General features: G+C 41.8%; 1 protein-coding gene across 1 annotated transcript in view; it reads left to right on the top strand.

Annotated features, from left to right (window-relative positions):
• The window catches only part of ADAMTSL1 (ADAMTS-like 1), a 397,951-nt gene extending 379,940 nt beyond the window's left edge, over positions 1–18,011 (top strand). Inside the window, exons 28-30 of the mRNA XM_014542360.1 lie at positions 12,809–12,918; positions 13,918–14,138; positions 15,545–18,011. Coding sequence (XP_014397846.1) covers positions 12,809–12,918; positions 13,918–14,138; positions 15,545–15,651 — 438 coding nt within the window. The 3' untranslated portion in view covers positions 15,652–18,011. The remainder of the gene's footprint in view (positions 1–12,808; positions 12,919–13,917; positions 14,139–15,544) is intronic.
• The last annotated feature ends 1,583 nt before the right edge of the window (positions 18,012–19,594 follow it).

Below are 19,594 nucleotides of genomic sequence, written 5' to 3'. Positions count from 1 at the left end.
GCTGTGTTCATATCGCACCCCCACCCCGAGGTGTGTTCTCTGGAGAACAATCCTATCTGGTTAATACACTGTGCCATCTCTAATGAAGATCAGATGTTATTTGGGGAAATGTGGCCACAGAATTTACTTGTAACACATAAGTCATTTGTGTCCCAGGTGAGTCAGGGGACAATGTTCATGCTGGCCAGTCAACACATTCGACCAGACGCTCCTTTTTGGCACCTCTACCAACCCCCACTTACTTCCAGTGACCTAATGTATGTGCTTCATAATCAAAGAGGCATGAGCTCCCCCTTGCTCCGACGCCTGGGGGATATCATCTTTCTCTTACCTGGAAGAGTCCACTTCTGATAGCTCTCATTCAGCCCAAGGCAGCTCTGCTTTTAGGCTCTCCACTTATTGGCAGCTTGTGAAATGACAATTGGGAACAGATCTGGCTACACATGGGAGAAATTTCTGTATTATATCATTGAGGTCAATCAAGGGGACATACAGTGCACATTGATCATTCTCAGTAATTATTTTTCCTAAAAGAGAAAAATAGGTCTTTCCCATCAAATACTCTCACCCCCTTCTTATTTCTTCTAAAACCCTCTAGGCAAATAATGTCTCAGGCTTTAATGTAAATCACCTGTGAATACTGTTAAAATTGCTAATTCTGATATAGCAGATCTGAAGTAAAGCTTTGGATGCTGATTTTTTTATTAAGGTATAATTGACATATAACATTATATTAATCTCAGGTGTACAACAATAATGATTCCATATTTGTATACATTGTGAAATGATCACCACAATAAGTCTAGTTAACATCTGTCACCATACATAGTTGTAAATATTTCTTCTGAGAACTTTTAAGATCTATTCTAAACATAAAATATACAATACAGTATTATTATTAACTATAGTCACCAAGCTGTACATGACATCTCCATGACTTTATTTTCTTACTGGAAGTTTGTAACTTTTGACCCCCTTCACTGATATTGCCCACCCCCACCTCTGGAAACCACCAACCTGTTTTTCGAGGTTTTCTGAGATTCCACATATAAGTGAGATCGTACAGTATTTGTCTTTTCTTTGTCTGGCTAATTTCACTTAGCATAATTCCCTCAAGATCCATACGTGTTGTTACAAATGGCAAAATGTCTTTTTCTTTAATGGCTGAGTAATATTCCTGTGTGTGTGTGTGTGTCTGTCTCATTTTCTTTATCCATTAATCCACTGATGGACACTTAGCTTGTTTCCATGACTTGGCTATTGTAAATAATGCTGCAATGAACATGGGGTGGCATATATCTTTTTGAGTTGGTGTTTTCAGATAAATACCCAGAAGTGGAACTGCTGGATCACATAGTAGTTCTATTTTTAATTTTTTTGAGAAACCTCCAAACTGCTCTCTATAGTAGTGGCACCAATTTACAAGCCCACCAACAGTCCACAAGGGTTCTCTTTTTCCACATCCTCACCAACACTTATCTCATCATTTTGATAAGACATTCCAACTGGTGTGAGGTGATAGTTCAGGGTGGATTTGATTTGCATTTCCCTGATTATTTGGTGATGTTGAGCACCATTTCATGTACCTGTTGGGCATCCGTAAGTTCTTTTAAAGAAATATCTATTCAGATTCTCTATCCCTTTATAAATTGATTTTCTTTGGGTTCTTTGCCATTGAGTTGTATGAGTTATATATATATGATATTAACCCCTTATCATATATATGATTTGTAAATTATTTTCCCCTATTGATTAGGTTGTGTTTTTAATGGTTTCCTTTTCTGTGCAGAAGCTTTTTAGTTTTATGTAATCTCACTTGTTTTTTTGTTGCCTTTACTTTGGGTGTCAGATGCAAAAAATCATTGCTAAGACTGATCTTTAGGAGATATGATTTCAGGCCTTACGTTCAAGTCTTTTACCCATTTTGAGTTAATTTGTGTCTTATGTAAGTTAGTGGTCCAGCTCCATTCCTTTGCATGTGGCTGTCCAGTTTTCCCAGCACCATTTATTGAAGAGACTGTCATTTCCTCATGTATATTCTTGGCTCCTTTGTTGTAATTAACCATAGTTGTGTGGGTGTATTTCTGGACTCTCTGACTCTCTATTTTGTGTCTGCTTTTATGCCCGCACCATACTTTGTTGACTACTATAGGCTTGTTGTAATATATTTTGAAATCAAAGAGTATGATTACTCTAGCTCTTTTTTTTCAAGATTGCTTTGTTATTTGGGTCTTTTGTAGTTCCATAAAAATTTAGGATTGTTTGTTCTATTTCAGTGATGGCGAACCTTTTGAGCTCGGTGTGCCAGCATTTTGAAAAACCCTAACTTAACTCTGGTGCCGTGTCACATATAGAAATTTTTTGATATTTGCAACCATAGTAAAACAAAGACTTATATTTTGATATTTATTTTATATATTTAAATGCCATTTAACAAAGAAAAATCAACCAAAAAAATGAGTTCGCTTGTCACCTCTGACACGGGTGTCATAGGTTTGCCATCACTGTTCTATTTCTTTGAAAAATGACATTGAAATTTTGAAAGGGATTGCATTAAATCTATAGATTGCTTTGTAATAGTACATTTTATTTTAACAATATTAATTCTTCAAATACATGAGCATGTAATATCTTTCCATTTACTTGTTTTCTTCCATTAATTTCGTTAATGTCTTATAGTTTTCAGAAAACACATTTTTCACCCCTTTAAGTTTATGCCTAGGTATTTTATCCTTTTTGATGCAATTGTAAGTGGTGAGAGTGGGCATCCTCATCTGATTCCTGGTCTTACAGAAAAAGCTTTCAGCTTTTCAATCTTGAGTATGATGTTAGCTGTGGGCTTGTCATATATGGCCTTTATTATGTTGAATTTTGTCATACTTTTTCTGCATCTATTTTATCCTTCATTTTGTTAATGTAATTATCACATTGATAGATATATGGATGTTAAACCATCCTTGCATCCCTGGAATAATTCCCACTTGGTATGATGTATGATCCTTTTAATGTATTGTTGAAGATATTTGCCTGTAAATTGTATTTTCTTGTGGTGTCTATGTCTGGTTTTGGTATCAGGGTAATGCTGGTCTGGTAAAATGAGTTTGGAAGCATTGGAGAAGGATTGGTATTAATTCTTTTAAAATATTTGGTGGTCGAATTCCCAGTAAAACCATCTGGTCCTGTACTTTTGTTTGTTGAGAGGTTTTGCATTACTGATTCAATCTCCTTAATAGTAATCGGTCTATTCCAATTTTCTATTCATGATTCAATCTTGATAGGTTGTATGTTTCTAGGAATTTATCCATTTCTTCTAGGTTGTCTCATTTGTTGGCATATAATGGTACATAGTAGTTTCTTGTGATTCTTTGTATTTCTTTGGTATCAGTTGTAACATCTCCTTTCATTTGATTTTGAGTTCTTTTTTTGTGAGTCTAGCTAAAGGTTTGTCAATTTTGTTTCTCTTTTCAATTGTCTTTTTAGCCTGTTTCATACATTTCTGCTCTAATCTTTATTTCCTTCCTTATACTTTGAGCTTCATTTGTTCTTTTTATATAGTTCATTAAGCTATAAAGTTAGGTTGCTTGATATTTTTCTTATTTTATATATATATATTTTTATTGATTTCAGAAAGAAAGGGAGAGAAAGATAGAAACATCGATGATGAGATGTTTGGCTGCCTTCTGCAACCCGGGCATATCTCCTGACTGGGAACGAACCATGACTTCCTGGTTCATAGGTCGACATGCACCCACTGAGCCACACCGTCTGGCTCGGGTTTCTTTCTTAACAATAATCCCTACTTTATTCAGATGCCCTTAATTATCTTTATTGTTGAGAATATTACAGATATCCCCCATTGCCCACTTCCACCCCAGGACTTCACCACACTATTGTCTGTGTCTATGGGCAATGTATATGCATATAAATTCTTTGGTTAATCTCTTCCCACCACCACTCTGCCCTTGAGATTCGTCAGTCTGTTCCATGTTTCTATGCTTCTGGTTCTATTTTATTCATCAGTTTCCACATATAATCGAGGTCATGTGATATTTATCTTTCTCTGACGGGCTTATTTTGCTTTGTATAATACTCTCCAAAGATCCTTTCTTTTTACAGCTGCATAATAAGTATTTCATTGTGTAAATGTATGATAGCTTTTTTATGCACTGATCTACTGATGGGCACTTGGGCTGTTTCCAGATCTTAGATATTGTAAATAGTTCTCTATGTATTCTTTCTGGTTTGTATTTTGGGTTTCTTAGGATATATTCCTAGAGTGGGACCACTGGCTCAAATGGCAGTTCCATTTTTAATTTTTTGAGGAAACTCCACACTGTTTTCCATAGTGGCTGCACCAGTCAGCATTCTCACCAGCTTTGTACTAGGGTTCCTTTTCTCCACATCTTCACCAGTACTGTTGTTTGTTGATTTATTGTCATTCTGGTTAAGTAGTATCTCATTGTCATTTTAATTTTCATCTCTGATGATTAGTGACGTTGAGCATTTTTTCAAAAGTCTCTTGGCCATCTGTTTGTCCTCTTTGGAAAAAATGTCTATTCAGGTCCGCTGCCCATTTTTTCCTATGACCTTTTTCCTCTTAGAATTTCTTTTACTGTATCCCATAAGTTTTATCATATATTTCCATTTTCATGTATCTCAAGGTAGGTTTTTTTACCCATTGGTTGTCCAATAGCATATCATTTATTTAATCTCCACATATTTGTGAATTTTCCAGTTTTATCCTTGTAATTCATTCCTAGTTTCATACCATTGTGGTCAGAAAAGATGACTGATATTATTTCAGTCTTCTTAATTTTATTAAGACGTTTTGCGGCCTCATATATGATTGATTCTGAAGAATGTTCCATGTGAACTTGAGAAGAAAGTGTAGACTGTTTTGTATATATTTTGGTAAGTCCATCTGGTCTAATGTATCATTTAAGGCCAATCTATTCTAATTAATTTTCTGTCTCATCTACCCATTGATGTAAGTAGCGTATTAAATTCCCCTAGCGTTATTATAATGCTGTCCTTTTCTCCCTTTGAGTCTGTTCATATTTGCGATATTATGTAATGTCCTTCTTAATCTCTTAGTACAGTATGTGTTTTAAAGTCTATTATCTGATAAAGGTGTAGGAACTCTTACTTTCTCTTTGTATTTATATAGAATACCTTTTCCCATCCTTTCACTTTCATTCTGTGTATGTCCTTACATCTGAAGTGAGTTTCCTATAGGCACCATAGCCATTCCACCACTCTCTCTTTTGAGTGGAGAATTTGCCGTTTTGTAGTTCTGTTTCTTTCTTCCCTTGCTCTGTTCTCTTGTGGTCTGATGACTTTATTTAGTGGTATACTTAGATTCCTTTCTCTTTATAGTTTGTGTAACTATTATAGGTATTTGATTTGTGGTTACCATGAGACTTACATATAATAACACATTTAGAACAGTCTATTTTAAAGTTGATAAGTTAGAATTTGGAATGCAATCAACATTTTTACTCTTCCCACACATTTTTAATATTTTTTTATCTTATGAATCCTTTAATTATTGTAGTTATATTTACTACTTTTAACCTTCATACTAGCATTATGACTGATTAATCCACTATCTTTTCTATTTATTTACCTTTATCTGTGACATTTATACTTTCATATGTTTTTCTTACTACTAATTAGCACCCTTTCCTTTCACCTTAAAAAAGTCCCTTTAACATTTCTTATAAGGCTAATTTGATAATGATAAACTCCTTTAAATTTTTGTGGAAAACATTCTTCTTTGATCCTGAATGCTAATGGTCTTGGGGTGGGGCAACATTAACCCTTAGACATAAGTTGCTTTTAAAATTTTGTCTGTGACTTTAACTTTTGACATTTAATTAAAATTGTAAATTAGTATGGTTTCACCTTCCTTGGAATTCCCTGTGCTTCCTAGATCTAGATGTCTGTTTCTTTCCCCAGGTTAGGGAAGTTTTCAACCCCTTTCTCTCTTCTCCTTCTGTGATTGTTGGTCTGCTTGATGTTGTCTCATAAGTCTCCTCAAGTATCTTCACTTGTTTTCATTGTTTCTTCTATTTGCTGCTCTGATTGGGTGAGTTCCACTGCCCTGTTTTTGGATTCACTGAACCCCAAGCCCCTCTAGGGTATTTTTCAGTACAAGTTCTGTGACTTCTATTTGGTACTTACTGTATTTATCTGCTGAATTTCTAAGAGCTCTCAGGTGATGCCAATGCTACTGGTCCAAGGATCATATTTTAAATAGTAGCAAGGCTTGAGGCAATACAGGGAATTGCTTGATCTCACAATCCTGTTGAAAATTTTCTATTGTTGGTATTGTTGGGATGTGCTACAAACTATAGATGCCCCTCAATCTTCTGCATTCTATTCCTGTGAGAATGAAAACAGTAATAGTTTCTGATAAGAAAGTCCTTTTGGAATAATGTCATGTAAATATCTGCTCCTTCATTTGCCTACCTCTTTGAAGTCTATGAAAACCATGCTTATTTTAGTCTAAGTAGAAATAAGACTACTTTCTCAGCTCAAACAATCTGTCTTCATGTAGTAATTCAACTTTCTTCTTTTAACCCAACATACATTTATGAGGCAACTATCTTGGGTGGGGAAAAGGAATGAAGGCAAAAGCAGCCCTGGAATGTTTGCAGGAGAATTCAATGAGAGGTAGAAATGTGGTTGGAAAACAGGTGCAAAATCATGAAGAGTCTGGTATGCTATACTGTACAAGGAGTTTGTTAGGGGTGAGATATGGGGGCACCTAGAAAGATTTTTAAATAGGAATGTCATGAACAGAGTTATACTTTGAAAAGATTATTCTGTGGCATGATAAGTGAATTGGAAAGTGAAAGAGAAATCTATTTTAGATGAGAAATTTGCTGATCAGAATGAAGGCATTGGGCAATGGAAATGGAGAAGAGATCCTATAAAAGTGTGATTCACATGGCTTCAGTGACCTCTTAGATATCAGAGATGAGAGACAAGGAGGAAGCTAAGATGACTCTCAGGTTTATGGATTGAATGACTTAAGAATACAGGCAAAAAAAAATGATAATTTGGGGTGACAAAAAGTTTGTTTTGGATATGTTTATTAAGCAGTTGCCTATATAGAGCCAGGACTTAAAGCCATGCTAAACACTATCAATTTGAAAGTCATCAATAGACAGATGATAGCTAGGAGTCATGGATAGGATAACCCAAGGGAAAACATGAGATGAAGAAAAGGCACAGGATGGAACCCTAGGGGACACTAGTTAAGCTGCAGGAGGTGGGGGGGGGGCGGGAATAAGGGGGGCGGAAAATAACCTAATGATTAGGGGGAAACTTACAAAGAAAATAGAGTATCGGTCAGTACCAAGTGGAACATGATGGACAGGCAATTTCAGTGTGGCAATTGGCACTAAAGTCAATCCACTGGAGGAAATAGAGCTGCTGGGATCATATTCCCAATTGTGGTCAAAGGATATCAGCAAAATAGCAGACTAGGAAGCTCTAACTTCTCATTTCCCCATGGAAACATCAAAAACAACCAGAAACTGGATGAACTACCCTAATAGAATCTCTGAAAAACAAAGTTTACAGCAAACACCCAATAAAAAATACCCACCTTTAAAACTGTGGGAACTATTATGTTATTTTCACTCATCCTTTTCACCCCAACCAGCATCGCACAGACTTGGCCTAGAGGCAGCAGCTCATTTCCCTCCTTTAATCTGTAGGCAGCAGAGAAGATCCTATTTGCAATATGCTAACCTGTCAGGTGGCTGCCTGAAGGACTGATCTGTTTCATCTAACTCAGATCTCAAGTGGCAACCACTACTTGTGAAAGCTTCAGGGGGACTACCAACCTGTAGGCACCTGGGGCAAGAGATTACAGATGGAGACATACAATAGACATTAGAAAAACCTGGAATGAGACTCTGGCAAGTAAGCCATGTGTACAGGGGAGTTGAGAAAGCCACATGCAGGCCTAGGTGTAAGACATATGCTCATAAAAGACCTGAAGCTTTCACCTAAGGCTGATCCCTAGGCTCAGAGAACATCCAGCTAATCAGTAAAGAGAATGTGCAAAGATGGAGAGATGACTGTGTCCTCAAAACCCAATATCAGAATAAATCATACGCCACATAAAGAAACAGGAAAACATGGTCCATTCAAGGAAGAAAATGAAGTGGCAGAAACCATCCCTGAAGAAACAGTGCTTCAGATGTATTAGACAAAGAGCTTAAAACAACTGTCTTCAATACACTCAAGAAGCTAAAGAAAAAAACAGTTTTAAAGAACTGAAGGAAATCAGAAAAACTTATGTGAACAAAATTAGAACATTCCAATGGTATTTTTCAGAAAACCAGAACAAACATTCCTAAAATTTATATGGAATCACAAATTTCCCCAAATAGCCAGAGCAATATAAGAAAGGACAAAAAAGCTGGTGGCATCACATTCCCTGATTTCAAACTATACTATATTAATCAAAGAAGTATGGTACTGCATAAAAACAGACACATACATCAATGGAACATAATAAAAGCCCAGAAATTAACCCACACTTAGTCAATCTATGACATTGGAAGGAATATACAGTGGGGAAATGACAGCCTCTTCAATAAATGATGTTGGGAAAACTGGACAGATACAAGCAAAAATAAACTCAAAGTGGATTAGGACTTCTATGTAAGGCCTGATATCATAGGCAGATATCTTCTCAGGTAAGGACAACAAAAGAAAAAACAACTAATGGGTATACATCAAACTGAAAAGAAAAGACAGCCTACTGATTGGGAGAAGATATTTGCCAATGATATATCCCATAAGATTAATAGCAAAAATAATTCACACAATTCAACATCAGAACAAACAATCAATTTTAAAATGGGCAGAGCACCTGACATTTCTCCAAAGAACATATATAGATGGCCAACAAACATGAAAAAAAAATGCTCAGTATCACAAATCATCAGGGAAATGCAAATCAAAATCACATTGAGAACCTCACACCTGTAAGAATGACTGCTACCAAAAAGTCAGCAAATAACATGTGTTGGTGAGGATGTGGAGAAGAGGGAACCCTTTTTTGCGTAGCTAGTGGGATTGTAAATTGATACAGCCATTATGGAGAACAGTAAAAATAGAATGACCATAGGACTCAGCAATTCCACTTCAGGATATTTATCTGGAAAAAAAAAACACAAAAACACTAACTCAAAAACAAATATGCGCCCCTATGTTCATTGCAGCATTATTTATAATAACCAAGATATGGAATAAACCTATTATTCAGCCATAAAAAGTGGAATCTTGCCATTTGAAACACGGATGGACCTAAAAGGTGTTATGCTAAGTTAAATAAGACAAATACCATCTAATGTCACTTATATGTGGAATCTTTAAAAACAAATTCAACAAAAGAGAAACAGACCCCTAGAGACAGAGAACAAACTGATGGTTTCCAGAGGGAAGGGAGTGGGGGATAAAAGGTACAAACCTCCAGTTATTTTTTAAGTCATGGGGATATAGTATAATAAAAATAGTCAATATTTTAATAACTTTGTATGGTGATAGATGGTTACTAGACTTATTCTGGTGATAACATTGTAAGGACTATAAATGTTGAATCACTATGTTGTAGACCTGAAACTAATATAATATTGTATGTCAACTATAACTTGAAAAATTATAACAGACAGAAATTTTGGATCTGAAAAATACAATATCTGTATTGAAAATTTTCAACAGCAGGTTTAAGTAGGCAGAAGAAACAATTAGCAAACCTGAAAAAAGGATTATTAAAATTAACAAGTCTAAGGAGCTGAATGAAGAAAATGGTACCAATATACACATTGTGGGAGTCCCAGAAGGGTTCAATGTCTGCTACTTCCATTCAACATAGATAGCATTGGAAGTTCAGAGTATTATGCAAGAAAAAGAAAAAAAAGTCAAGCCATCCAAGTTGGATAGGAAGAAATAAAATTACCTTTGTTCATAGATGACATGATCTCATATATAAAAGCCTAAAAAAATCTTAGAGCTATTTAAACAATTCAATTTGTAATAGTACCAGAAATAATACTTAGGAATAAACTTAACCAAGGAGGCAAAAAGACATCTTGTGTTCATAGATTAGAAAACTTAAGATTTCAATACTGCTCAAATTGATTTACAGATTTAATTCAATTCCTATCAAAATCCCAATGACTTGAATTGCAGAAATAGAAAAATCCTATAATTCACATGGGATCTCAAATGGCCAGAACAAGTTGAAGATTTCACAATTCCTGATTTCAAAACTTACTACACACAGTTTCAGTAATCAAAACAGTATAGGGCTGGCATACAAACACAGACATATAGACCAACAGAATGGAATAAAATAGAAAGCCCAGAAATAAACTCTAGCATGGTCAAATGAAGTGTGTCAAGATCATTCAATGTGGAAAGGACAGTCTTTGCAACAAATGGTGCTAGGAAAATTGTACAGGCTCATGCAAGAGAATGAAGTTGGATCCTTACCTTATACCATATACAAAAATTAACACAAAATGAATCTAAGAGTTAAAAGTATAAAACCCTTAGAAGAAAAACAGGGAGGGGAGAATCTTCATAATAATGCATTTGGCAATGATTTCTTGAATATGACACTAAAATCAAAGGCAAAAAAAGATTTGGCAAACTGGATATCATCAAATGTAAAAGCTTTTCTTCATTAAAGGACACTATCAACAGAGTAAAAAGGCAACACACAGAATGGGAGAAAATTCAGTTGACCCTTGAATAACATCAGAGTTAGGGGTGTCCACTGCCACATGGTCAAAAATCTGTTTATAACTTTTGACTCCCCAAAAACTTAAGTTATCCCTCAGTATCCACGGAGTATTGGTTCCAGGATTGCCCCAACCCTGAGGATACCAAAATCTACAGATGCTCAAGTCCCCTATATAAAATGGCATAGATCAGTGCATACAGTAAGCCCTCCACACCCATGAACTCTCAACCATGGGTGAAAAATAGTATAGTATTTATTGAATAAATCCACATATAAATGCACCAACACAATTCAAACTTGTGTTGTTCCAGGGTCAACTATATTTGTAAATCATAAATGTGATAAAGGATTAATATCCTGAATATATAGGAGAGAACTATAAGTCAACAACAAAACACAAAGCCTTGAATACTAGTAGATATTTCTCTAAAGAATATGTATAAATGGCCAATACACAAATGAAAAGATATTGAACATCACTAGTAATTAGGGAAATGCAAATCAAAACCACAATGAGATACTACTTATCCATTAGGATTGTTATTTTAAAAAAAACAAAAACCAAATGTTGACCAAGATATAGAGAAACTGGAACCCTTATGCACTGTTGATGGAAATATGAAATGGAATAATTGCTGTGGAAAATAGTATGGAGGTTCCTCAAAAAAGTAAACATAGAATTACCTTATGATCCAGCAATTCCACTTCTAGCTAGATACTCAGAAGAACTGAAAGCAGGAATTTGAACAGATATTTGTACACTAATATTCATGATAGCATTATTCACAATAGCTATAAAAATAAAAACAACCCATATGTTCGTTAACAGATACAAGGATAAACAAAATGTGGTGTATACTTACAATGGTATGTTATCCAGCCTTAAAAAGAGAAATTCTATATGCTAAAACATGGATGAACCTTGAAAACATTTAAGTTAAAGAAGCCAGACACAAAAGAACATACACTGCATGATTTCACTTAAATGAGGTACCTGGAGTAAAGTCATAGAAACAGGAAGTCGAATAATGGATACCACAGCCAGGGAGTTTGGGATGATGAAAAAGTTCTAGAGATGAATAATGTTAATGGTGTACAACAACATGAATGTACTAATGCCATTGAATTATATAAATAAAATCATAAATTTTAACAAATTATGTATATACTAGAGGCCCGGTGCACAACATTCCTCTGAAATCCTTTGCGCATTGATAAAAGCTAGAGCCTCTTGCTAGAAAAATGTCAATAAACACAAGATTTCTGTTTATAATTTTAAAGGTTAATAGCTCTCCTGGGGTCCCCTAGGAAGTCCAAAGACCCCCGAGTTAAGGACTTTGGCTCTAAAGTGACCTCTAAGGGATATCTGGCCTCTTACTCAAATAGCAGATGTCAGCTAAGGCCTGCTGCTTTTGTACTTTACAGACACCATTGTTACGGGCATTTACTGTGCTAGAGTCTGGCTCTGCCAACTCTAGGAAAAGCTTAACCATCTCCATGAGCACATATCATCAAGAGAATATAAGCAGGGACTAGTTGTACATACCTAAGTCTGCTTTTGTTCAGCCATCCTGGGTTTAACCTGGAGAAAATGAAGCCAAAGGAAAGAAAGAACTCATAGACTTGGTTACTTGGGTGAATTTAGCAAGAAAACAATAAATCAAGTAATTCTCAGGACTCAAGGTGGGACTGAGGGGCTTTTCTTAAGGTCTTCACCTCTAAAGGTTACCAACACATTCCTGGCCCCTTAGGCCAAGAAATCCTTCACCTGTTTAATCTGGGAGGAGTTGGCATTCTCTGATTGGCTCTACAACTACCATTAGCCATTTGCTAGCAGAATGCTCACAGACCACAGGAAAGCTAACCCTTCCACTGTGGCACAAAGGAAGCATGCCAGTGAACACCCTTTAGTTGGCCCAAAGAGGGGCAAGATGAATGATCTGACCCTGCACATGTGTCCCATGCAGCCTGAATACTGCAGCCTCCCCCTGGCTTGCCTAACATTATATGTTTATGTCACCTTTCTCTGCTTACCAGTGCAACGGGCCTTGCATTGGGCCTCACCTAGCTGTGCAACACAGACAAGTCTTCTGCCAGACACTGGACGGCGTCACCTTACCGTCAGAGCAGTGCAGTGCCCTTCCGAGGTAAGAGAAAACCATGGGCCTCCTTGCCCCAGCCCCTGTGTCAATAGCACAGAAAGATGGTGGTGAATGAATGTTTCTCCTCCAATCTCCCAGGGGTCACATACCCTGCCCTTTCACCTCAATTCTCCCAAGGGAGAAGGCTCAGCAGTGTCCTTGTGTTTACTGAATGGGCCAGGCTGGGCGCTCCTTTCTCGGAGATGAAGATGTATAGGTTCCTCTGAGGAAAGCCTGAAACCACAAGAGACCTGACTGGCCCCAGGGTGGGCAGGAGGTGAAGTCCACAAAGTGGTCACCAGATCTTAAGGGCTCCAGCAGCCCCCCTCACTCTTGTTGACCTCCCTCTAGAAGTTATGCTGACATGAGAGCCTTTGTCCTGTCATCCCTATCCAGCCCCCATTTCCTGTCATACCTCCTTTAGGTGTCCCCCTGGGGTGATGGCTCACTACCCCCACATAAGGCCCCTGAGGCTGGCTCCAGGCTCTGCCTCTACAAACCTGCACCCTGGGTTGAGCCCATTCTCAGGTCCTGCAGTGAGGCAGGCATTGTAGAGATGAGCAGACAAAGTCCCAGTTAGAGGAGGTGGCCTTCTGAAATCTTAGAGCAGTGGTTCTCAACCTGTGGGTCGCGACCCCTTTGGGGGTCGAACAACCCTTTCACAGGGGTCGCCTGAGACCATGGAAAAACACATGTATAATTACATATTGTTTTTGTGATTAATCACTATGCTTTAATTATGTTCAATTTGTAACAATGAAATTGGGGGTCACCACAACGTGAGGAACTGTATTAAAGGGTCGCGGCATTAGGAAGGTTGAGAACCACTGTCTTAGAGCCTTTCAGTAACAGAGCAGAGATCGGAGCCCAGGTCTGGTAGCACTGGAAGCTCTTCATTGCCCAACATCCTTGGGTTTGCAGTGTTATTGTCACATCTGTCCCCACCCTGCATCCAGCTCCAGCCCCCACAGAGGCAGAGCTAACCCTGCCCTCCTCCTCCTGCAGGCCCGTGAGCACCCAGAACTGCTGGTCAGAAGCCTGCAGCGTACACTGGAGGGTCAGCCTGTGGACCCTGTGCACAGCGACCTGCGGCAACTACGGCTTCCAGTCCCGGCGTGTGGAGTGTGTGCACGCCCACACCAACAAGGCGGTGCCTGAGCACCTGTGCTCCTGGGGGCCCCGGCCCGCCAACTGGCAGCGCTGCAACATCACCCCATGTGAAAACAGTATGTTCCGATCCCAAAGAGCCTTCCGCAGATTCCCCGCAGGGCACCGGGTGCAGAGGGCAGTCCCCGGGCCCAAGCCTGAGCACAGGGCACTGGATCAGGCTTCCCAAGGACTGTGAGCTGGGGCTAGAGTTAGGTATTTCAGAGGGGTTCATAGGTGTGTGCAAGGATGTGTGTACACATATTCAAGCCACAGAAGATGGCTGAGTGCCCTAAGGGCTCCATCCCGGCCCTGAGAGAGCCAAGTGCCAGATGAAATCAGCCTCCAGCTCACCTGCAGTCGTTTGGCAGGTGCGCAGGGGACAACTGAACTGTGGTCTCGGAGGAGGGCTACTAAGGAGAAAGCACTGTGCACACTAAAGCAGCACGCAGAGTGCCCCCGCTCAGCAGGCCCAGCGCCCATCACGGCTCTGCTTCTCACAGAACAAGGCTCTGCTGACCGCCTCCCTCCTCCCCTGCCCCAGGGCACCGACCACACTGAGCCCTGCCCAGGGATCTGACACTCGTTCACTCCCTCCTTCTGCAGGTCTGGTCCTCCTCAGCCCAACACCAGCATTTGTATTCCTGTTGGGTGGGGATCTATTTTTTATTCCTCTGGACCCAAAACAAATTGGAGGTGTTTCCCCCACAGGGAAGACGACAAAGCGTGAGGCAAAGACTAGGAAACTTACCTGGTGCAGTGCCATTTCCTCCCAACAGGGACTCCTTGGGCATCCAATTCCCAGCGCGGAGGCAGGAGACCTGGAGGCCAACAGTCCCCTTACCTTCAGTCCTGGTGGCTTTCTCTACACTGGGGAGGGTGGGGCTGACCCATCTTGGTGGTAGGAGCTCACCACACGGAGGACCAGTGTTCAGTGAAAGGAGTTCAGACTAGGTCAATCCGGGATGTCCACAACCCAAATCAGCACCAGTGTTGAAGAAATTGCAGTCTGTGCCAGTACTGAACTAGAAGGTCGTGGTGTCCAGTAAGGCCTGGTGATGAGAAGTAGAGAGGCATAGGTGGAGAATATGCCAAGACAAAGCTGCTAGGGGGGGTGAGGCCATCAACTAGGGCCTCACTCACATGCTACCTTGCAGTGGAACAAAATGTAGTCCTTCTGGAACCCATCTCAAGGAGGAGAGTCACTTACTAAAATACTAAAATACCATGGGAAACAGCAAGCTTGCCTGGGAGGTGAGGCGGGCCAAAGACAGGGAGCCCACAGGCACCGGCCGGAAGGGGGGCTCTCAGAAAGGCCCCGTGTTGGCAGCCAGGGGCAGGAGGGGTGGTGGCTGAGCTCACGGGACAGCAGTGTCCCCTCCAGCACAGGAGTCTGGTGCCCACGGCAGACCCCAGGAAACACCCAGTTGGCCAGAGCCGTTAATCTCTGTTTCACGTTTCCTTTCTGCCCCACCCCCTTTCCCAGTGGAGTGCAGTGATACCACCAGGTACTGCGAGAAGGTGAAACAGCTGAAACTCTGCCAACTCAGCCAGTTCAAGTCTCGCTGCTGTGGAACTTGTGGCAAAGCGTGAAGAGAGGGCCTAGGGAAGACGGACCCTGGCTGCACCAAGGACTCACGCAACCACCTTGGACAGAACTTAAGCTTTCTTCATTTTATTTATTTCCCCCTCCCTGCCCCCAACCACGCACACCCCCATCCAACCCCCACCGCCCCCCCCACCCCAGACTTGAGGACCTCAGCATGCCTTCTCTTTCAGTTCGATGGAGGACAGAATGTTGGGAACAGACAGGACAGAGGTCTAAAGGAGGTTGCAGAGCAGACCGGGCCAGACAGTGGGAGCTCCCGTGCAAAGCTGGCTCCCTCCCAAACCTGGGTCCTAAAGAGACCTGGGAAGAGGCAGGGACAGCCCCTCGGGACAGCGTGGAGCCAGAGCTCCCAGGAGGCAGGTGGGCAGGTCCCAGATGGTTTGTAAAGCATTGGTCCTGACTTTGGACACCCACTGGGTCTTTCCCACGCACTGTTAATGCAGGAGCGCGCTGTTCCTGTCTCCTCCTCTGCCTCTGTTCCTAGGCCTCAGAAAGGGCGAGGGGGACACCATGCTGAGGCAGAAGCAGCCCAGAACTTAGTTCTTCTGCTGGAAGGGGAGGTGGAGGGCACAGCAACAAGAACTCAAAACATGGACACGTAGGGGGAAAGGAGGAGACAGTCCAAGTAGGCCTAAAGGACACAGTGCAGAAAGAGGGAGTAGAGGGGCAGGGGGACAGAAGCAAGAAAGCCTGTGCATGTTCCTCAGGGGAGAGTAGAGGGAGACAGGGGAGGAGTGAGTAGCCAGGAGGCTCCCAGAGGGGCTCTGAACCCCCTGGGCATGGGCCCCGGCAGGCTCAGGGGAGGGGCCGCTCGGAGCTCTGCTGCCCTCATGGCTCAGGTTTTGGTATGAGACGTGCCCTCCAGGGGGTGGAGGGGAGGCTCTCTCCCCACGCTGTCTCAGAGAACTTTCTGCCTGTACGCCCGCAGCAAAACCACCCCTGGCATCTCTATCTAAGTCCGGAGTCCCCCAGCCTGGAACTCACTGCTGATGTGAGCCAGGGGCATCTGAGCATGTATGGCCTTTGCTGCCCCACTTAAGAGCCAGGGACTAGAGTCAATTTTCAAAAACCAATTCATTATCATCAATTTGCCCGAGAGCAGCCAGCAGGACATAGCAGCCACTTCATTCCAGAGCTGTCCGGGGGTGGGGGGGACTGTAGGCTTGTGGGAGCCCTGCCCAGACCACAGTGAGAGTTCCCTCCTGTCTATAGAGCAGGTTGGGGCGGGGTGTGGGGTGCAATGGCAAAGCCAAAAGATAACTAAAGCTTCCAAGACTGTCCTCCAAGACTTTCAACCCATTCCCCCCACACAGTGAACTACCAGGAGTCCACATATGCCAGTTTTGGTGATTGGGCTAATTGCTTATTCAGCAAGCGGCTTTGGACGCATGATTTTGGCCATCTCCCCGAGTGGCCACAGTTTAGTCGTCATGGCAGGGCAGGGCGGCGACAGTCACTCACCTTCAGAGAAAGCACCACTCCCTCGGGGCCTCCACTGACATCAGGGCTGTGTTTTCCAGCCTGCAAGGAAATTGGAGGGGAGACGACGTTAACCTGTGTCCTCCCCAGGTGAGCTGTGGACAGTTAGGTGGGTTTCCTTCCTCCTCACCACAAAAATGGGCTCTAAGAAATCATGTCACTAAAAATCAGTGTAATGTTTATTTAAAATAAAAGAGAATGTTTTCTATGTCTGTATATCTTTTGTGAATATTTATTAGGATTTCTTGTATAAAAAAAAGTGCAATATTAATAATTGTACATTGTCATCCAGAAAACCAAGTATTTGGGGGACTTTTTAGTAACTTCTTGCAGTTGTGTTTCTGTAAACTCTGGTGATTATTGTATTGTTCCTCTTTTTAATAGAACCTGATGTTTAACTCTGGATCCATTCACTGTGTACAGAAGACATTGTAAAAACTAACATGGGATGATGGGGCAGTGAGAGAGAATTCATTTGTGACACAATAGTTAACACGTGGGGTGAAGAAGACAAATTCTATCCTACTGCTAATGTGGCTGGTTATTTCTAGTTCAATAGCTTTTGAAAACCACAGGCCAATATTCACATTTTCTACACAGCAGGTGTCCTCAGCTCCCCCATGTCAGGCTGGAACCTCTGAAATGGGTTGCAGAGCCAGCTTGGAGGACCTGGGTTTGGGGTAGGAAGCCGTGTGCCCCTTGCATGACATGAATGTTCATTTATTGTTTGTTCTGTGAATTGTGACTCAGCAGCACCCCAAGATTATTAGGGCTGCTGAATAATGTGGAAGGAGGCACTTCCTCCTCTAAAACACAAAACTGTATTTATATTTTTTGTACAGATAATACAGCTTATTTATTTAAATCGTGTCGTCTGAGTCTCTCTTAAGCTCAGCCCTCCCATCTTGTGTTGTGTCGGGGCGAGGGTGGTTCTGGGCCACTTACCTGTGTCTGGCTACAGAGGGAGAATTGCAGTTTTCAGCTTCCCAAGGGGCGTTGGGGGCCCAGGCCTGGGAGGGCTGGCTCTGTCAATGAAGCCAGAGGGGCTAAGGCTGTGGATGTGCACATATTCAGTCTCAGTGCTGCCCTTGACAGTCGTCTTATTTCCGGCCCTATAGAGTGGGAAGACGGGAGCCGCAGTACCTTTGGGAAGAGAAGAAGCACAGGCATGTGTGGGTAGGTGCAGGCCTGGGTTCGGGAGGAGCCTCACTCCGGGCCCGGCTTATATGCCGTGTGCAGTGTGGAGTAACCGCATGCTGAAGTTGTGCGTGTATACTATTGGCAGGGGCTAACATTTCTAGATCCTGCCACAGTTAATCCTCACATCAACCCTATAATTATCTCCATTAACGTATGAGAAGCCCAAGGTCATCCAGCTGGTGGAACCGCTCCAAACGCCAGTCGTCTGGCTTTTTAGCCAGAGCCTCGCTCTTACCCACTGTGCTGTCTCCAGCTCCTCCGTGTGAGCGCCGACCACGCGTGGCCACCCTGGCGTGTGCCCCATTCCTCCTTCCTGCTTGGAGGTTGCTAGAGATGACAATAGCACATTTTACAGGGGTTATTTTATCGTCCCCTAAAATCAATTATGGCATATTGGGGCTCCTAGCTCCTCTTTTTAAATAAAGCTACTGTGGAAAGTGTCAAAACAAAACAGCATATTACCGAGCTCTTCATGAACAGGCTCTGGGGGACGTCGGCGCGTCCCCAGGCCCAGACACTGGCCATGCATGGAGCTCTGTGAGCCGCCCCAGCCAGAAAGCCAACCTCCAGCCCGTTTGCCAGCACTGACTTCAGCGCATCACACTCTGCTGAGCAGCATAAAAATACACCAGAAAGCTCGTCTTGAAATTCCAATCATTTCCTCAGGCATGTTAGATGTTGCCAATGCTAGAACTATAAATACATACCAGCAACCAAACAATGCGCTACAGAAACTCCAGGAGAGGACGGATGAGTCAGATGCCAGAGCAAAAACCCAGGAAGGCTAAACCATGGAAAGGGCTTGAGTAGAGCACATGGAAAATTTTCCAGCCAAAATCACAGAGCACAGCAGGGAGTAAAGGAGACATACCTTCCAAGATGCCACCAACCACAGTGTAAAAGTTTGGGATGTTAACCACAGGCCAGTCTTGGGGTTGTAACTCCTCACACTACAGTCCCCTGCTTGGCCTCAGATGTTTCTAGGAGTTTGGCAAGATGAGCCCAAGAAATCTGTGAGTCCACTGAGACCAGAATAGGCAACCATCATCCAAGCTCATTTATGCCTCAACTTCTTCACCTTTCAAAAGAGGATACCTCATAGGATAGGGTTGTGGTGAGAAAACAGTTAGTTACTTCATGTCGAGGAAATATAAGGGTGCCTGGCGTATCATTGATGCACTCACTGAATGCTAACTGCTATTGTCACCACCCAAGTTACTCAGAGAGAAGGGGGGGTGAAGGATAGGC

The sequence above is a fragment of the Myotis brandtii genome, unplaced genomic scaffold (assembly GCF_000412655.1).
Source record: "Myotis brandtii unplaced genomic scaffold, ASM41265v1 scaffold30, whole genome shotgun sequence".
NCBI classification, from domain to species: domain Eukaryota; kingdom Metazoa; phylum Chordata; class Mammalia; order Chiroptera; family Vespertilionidae; genus Myotis; species Myotis brandtii.
The sequence above is the reverse complement of the archived record's forward strand: the minus strand, read 5'-3'. Positions and strand labels throughout refer to the sequence as shown.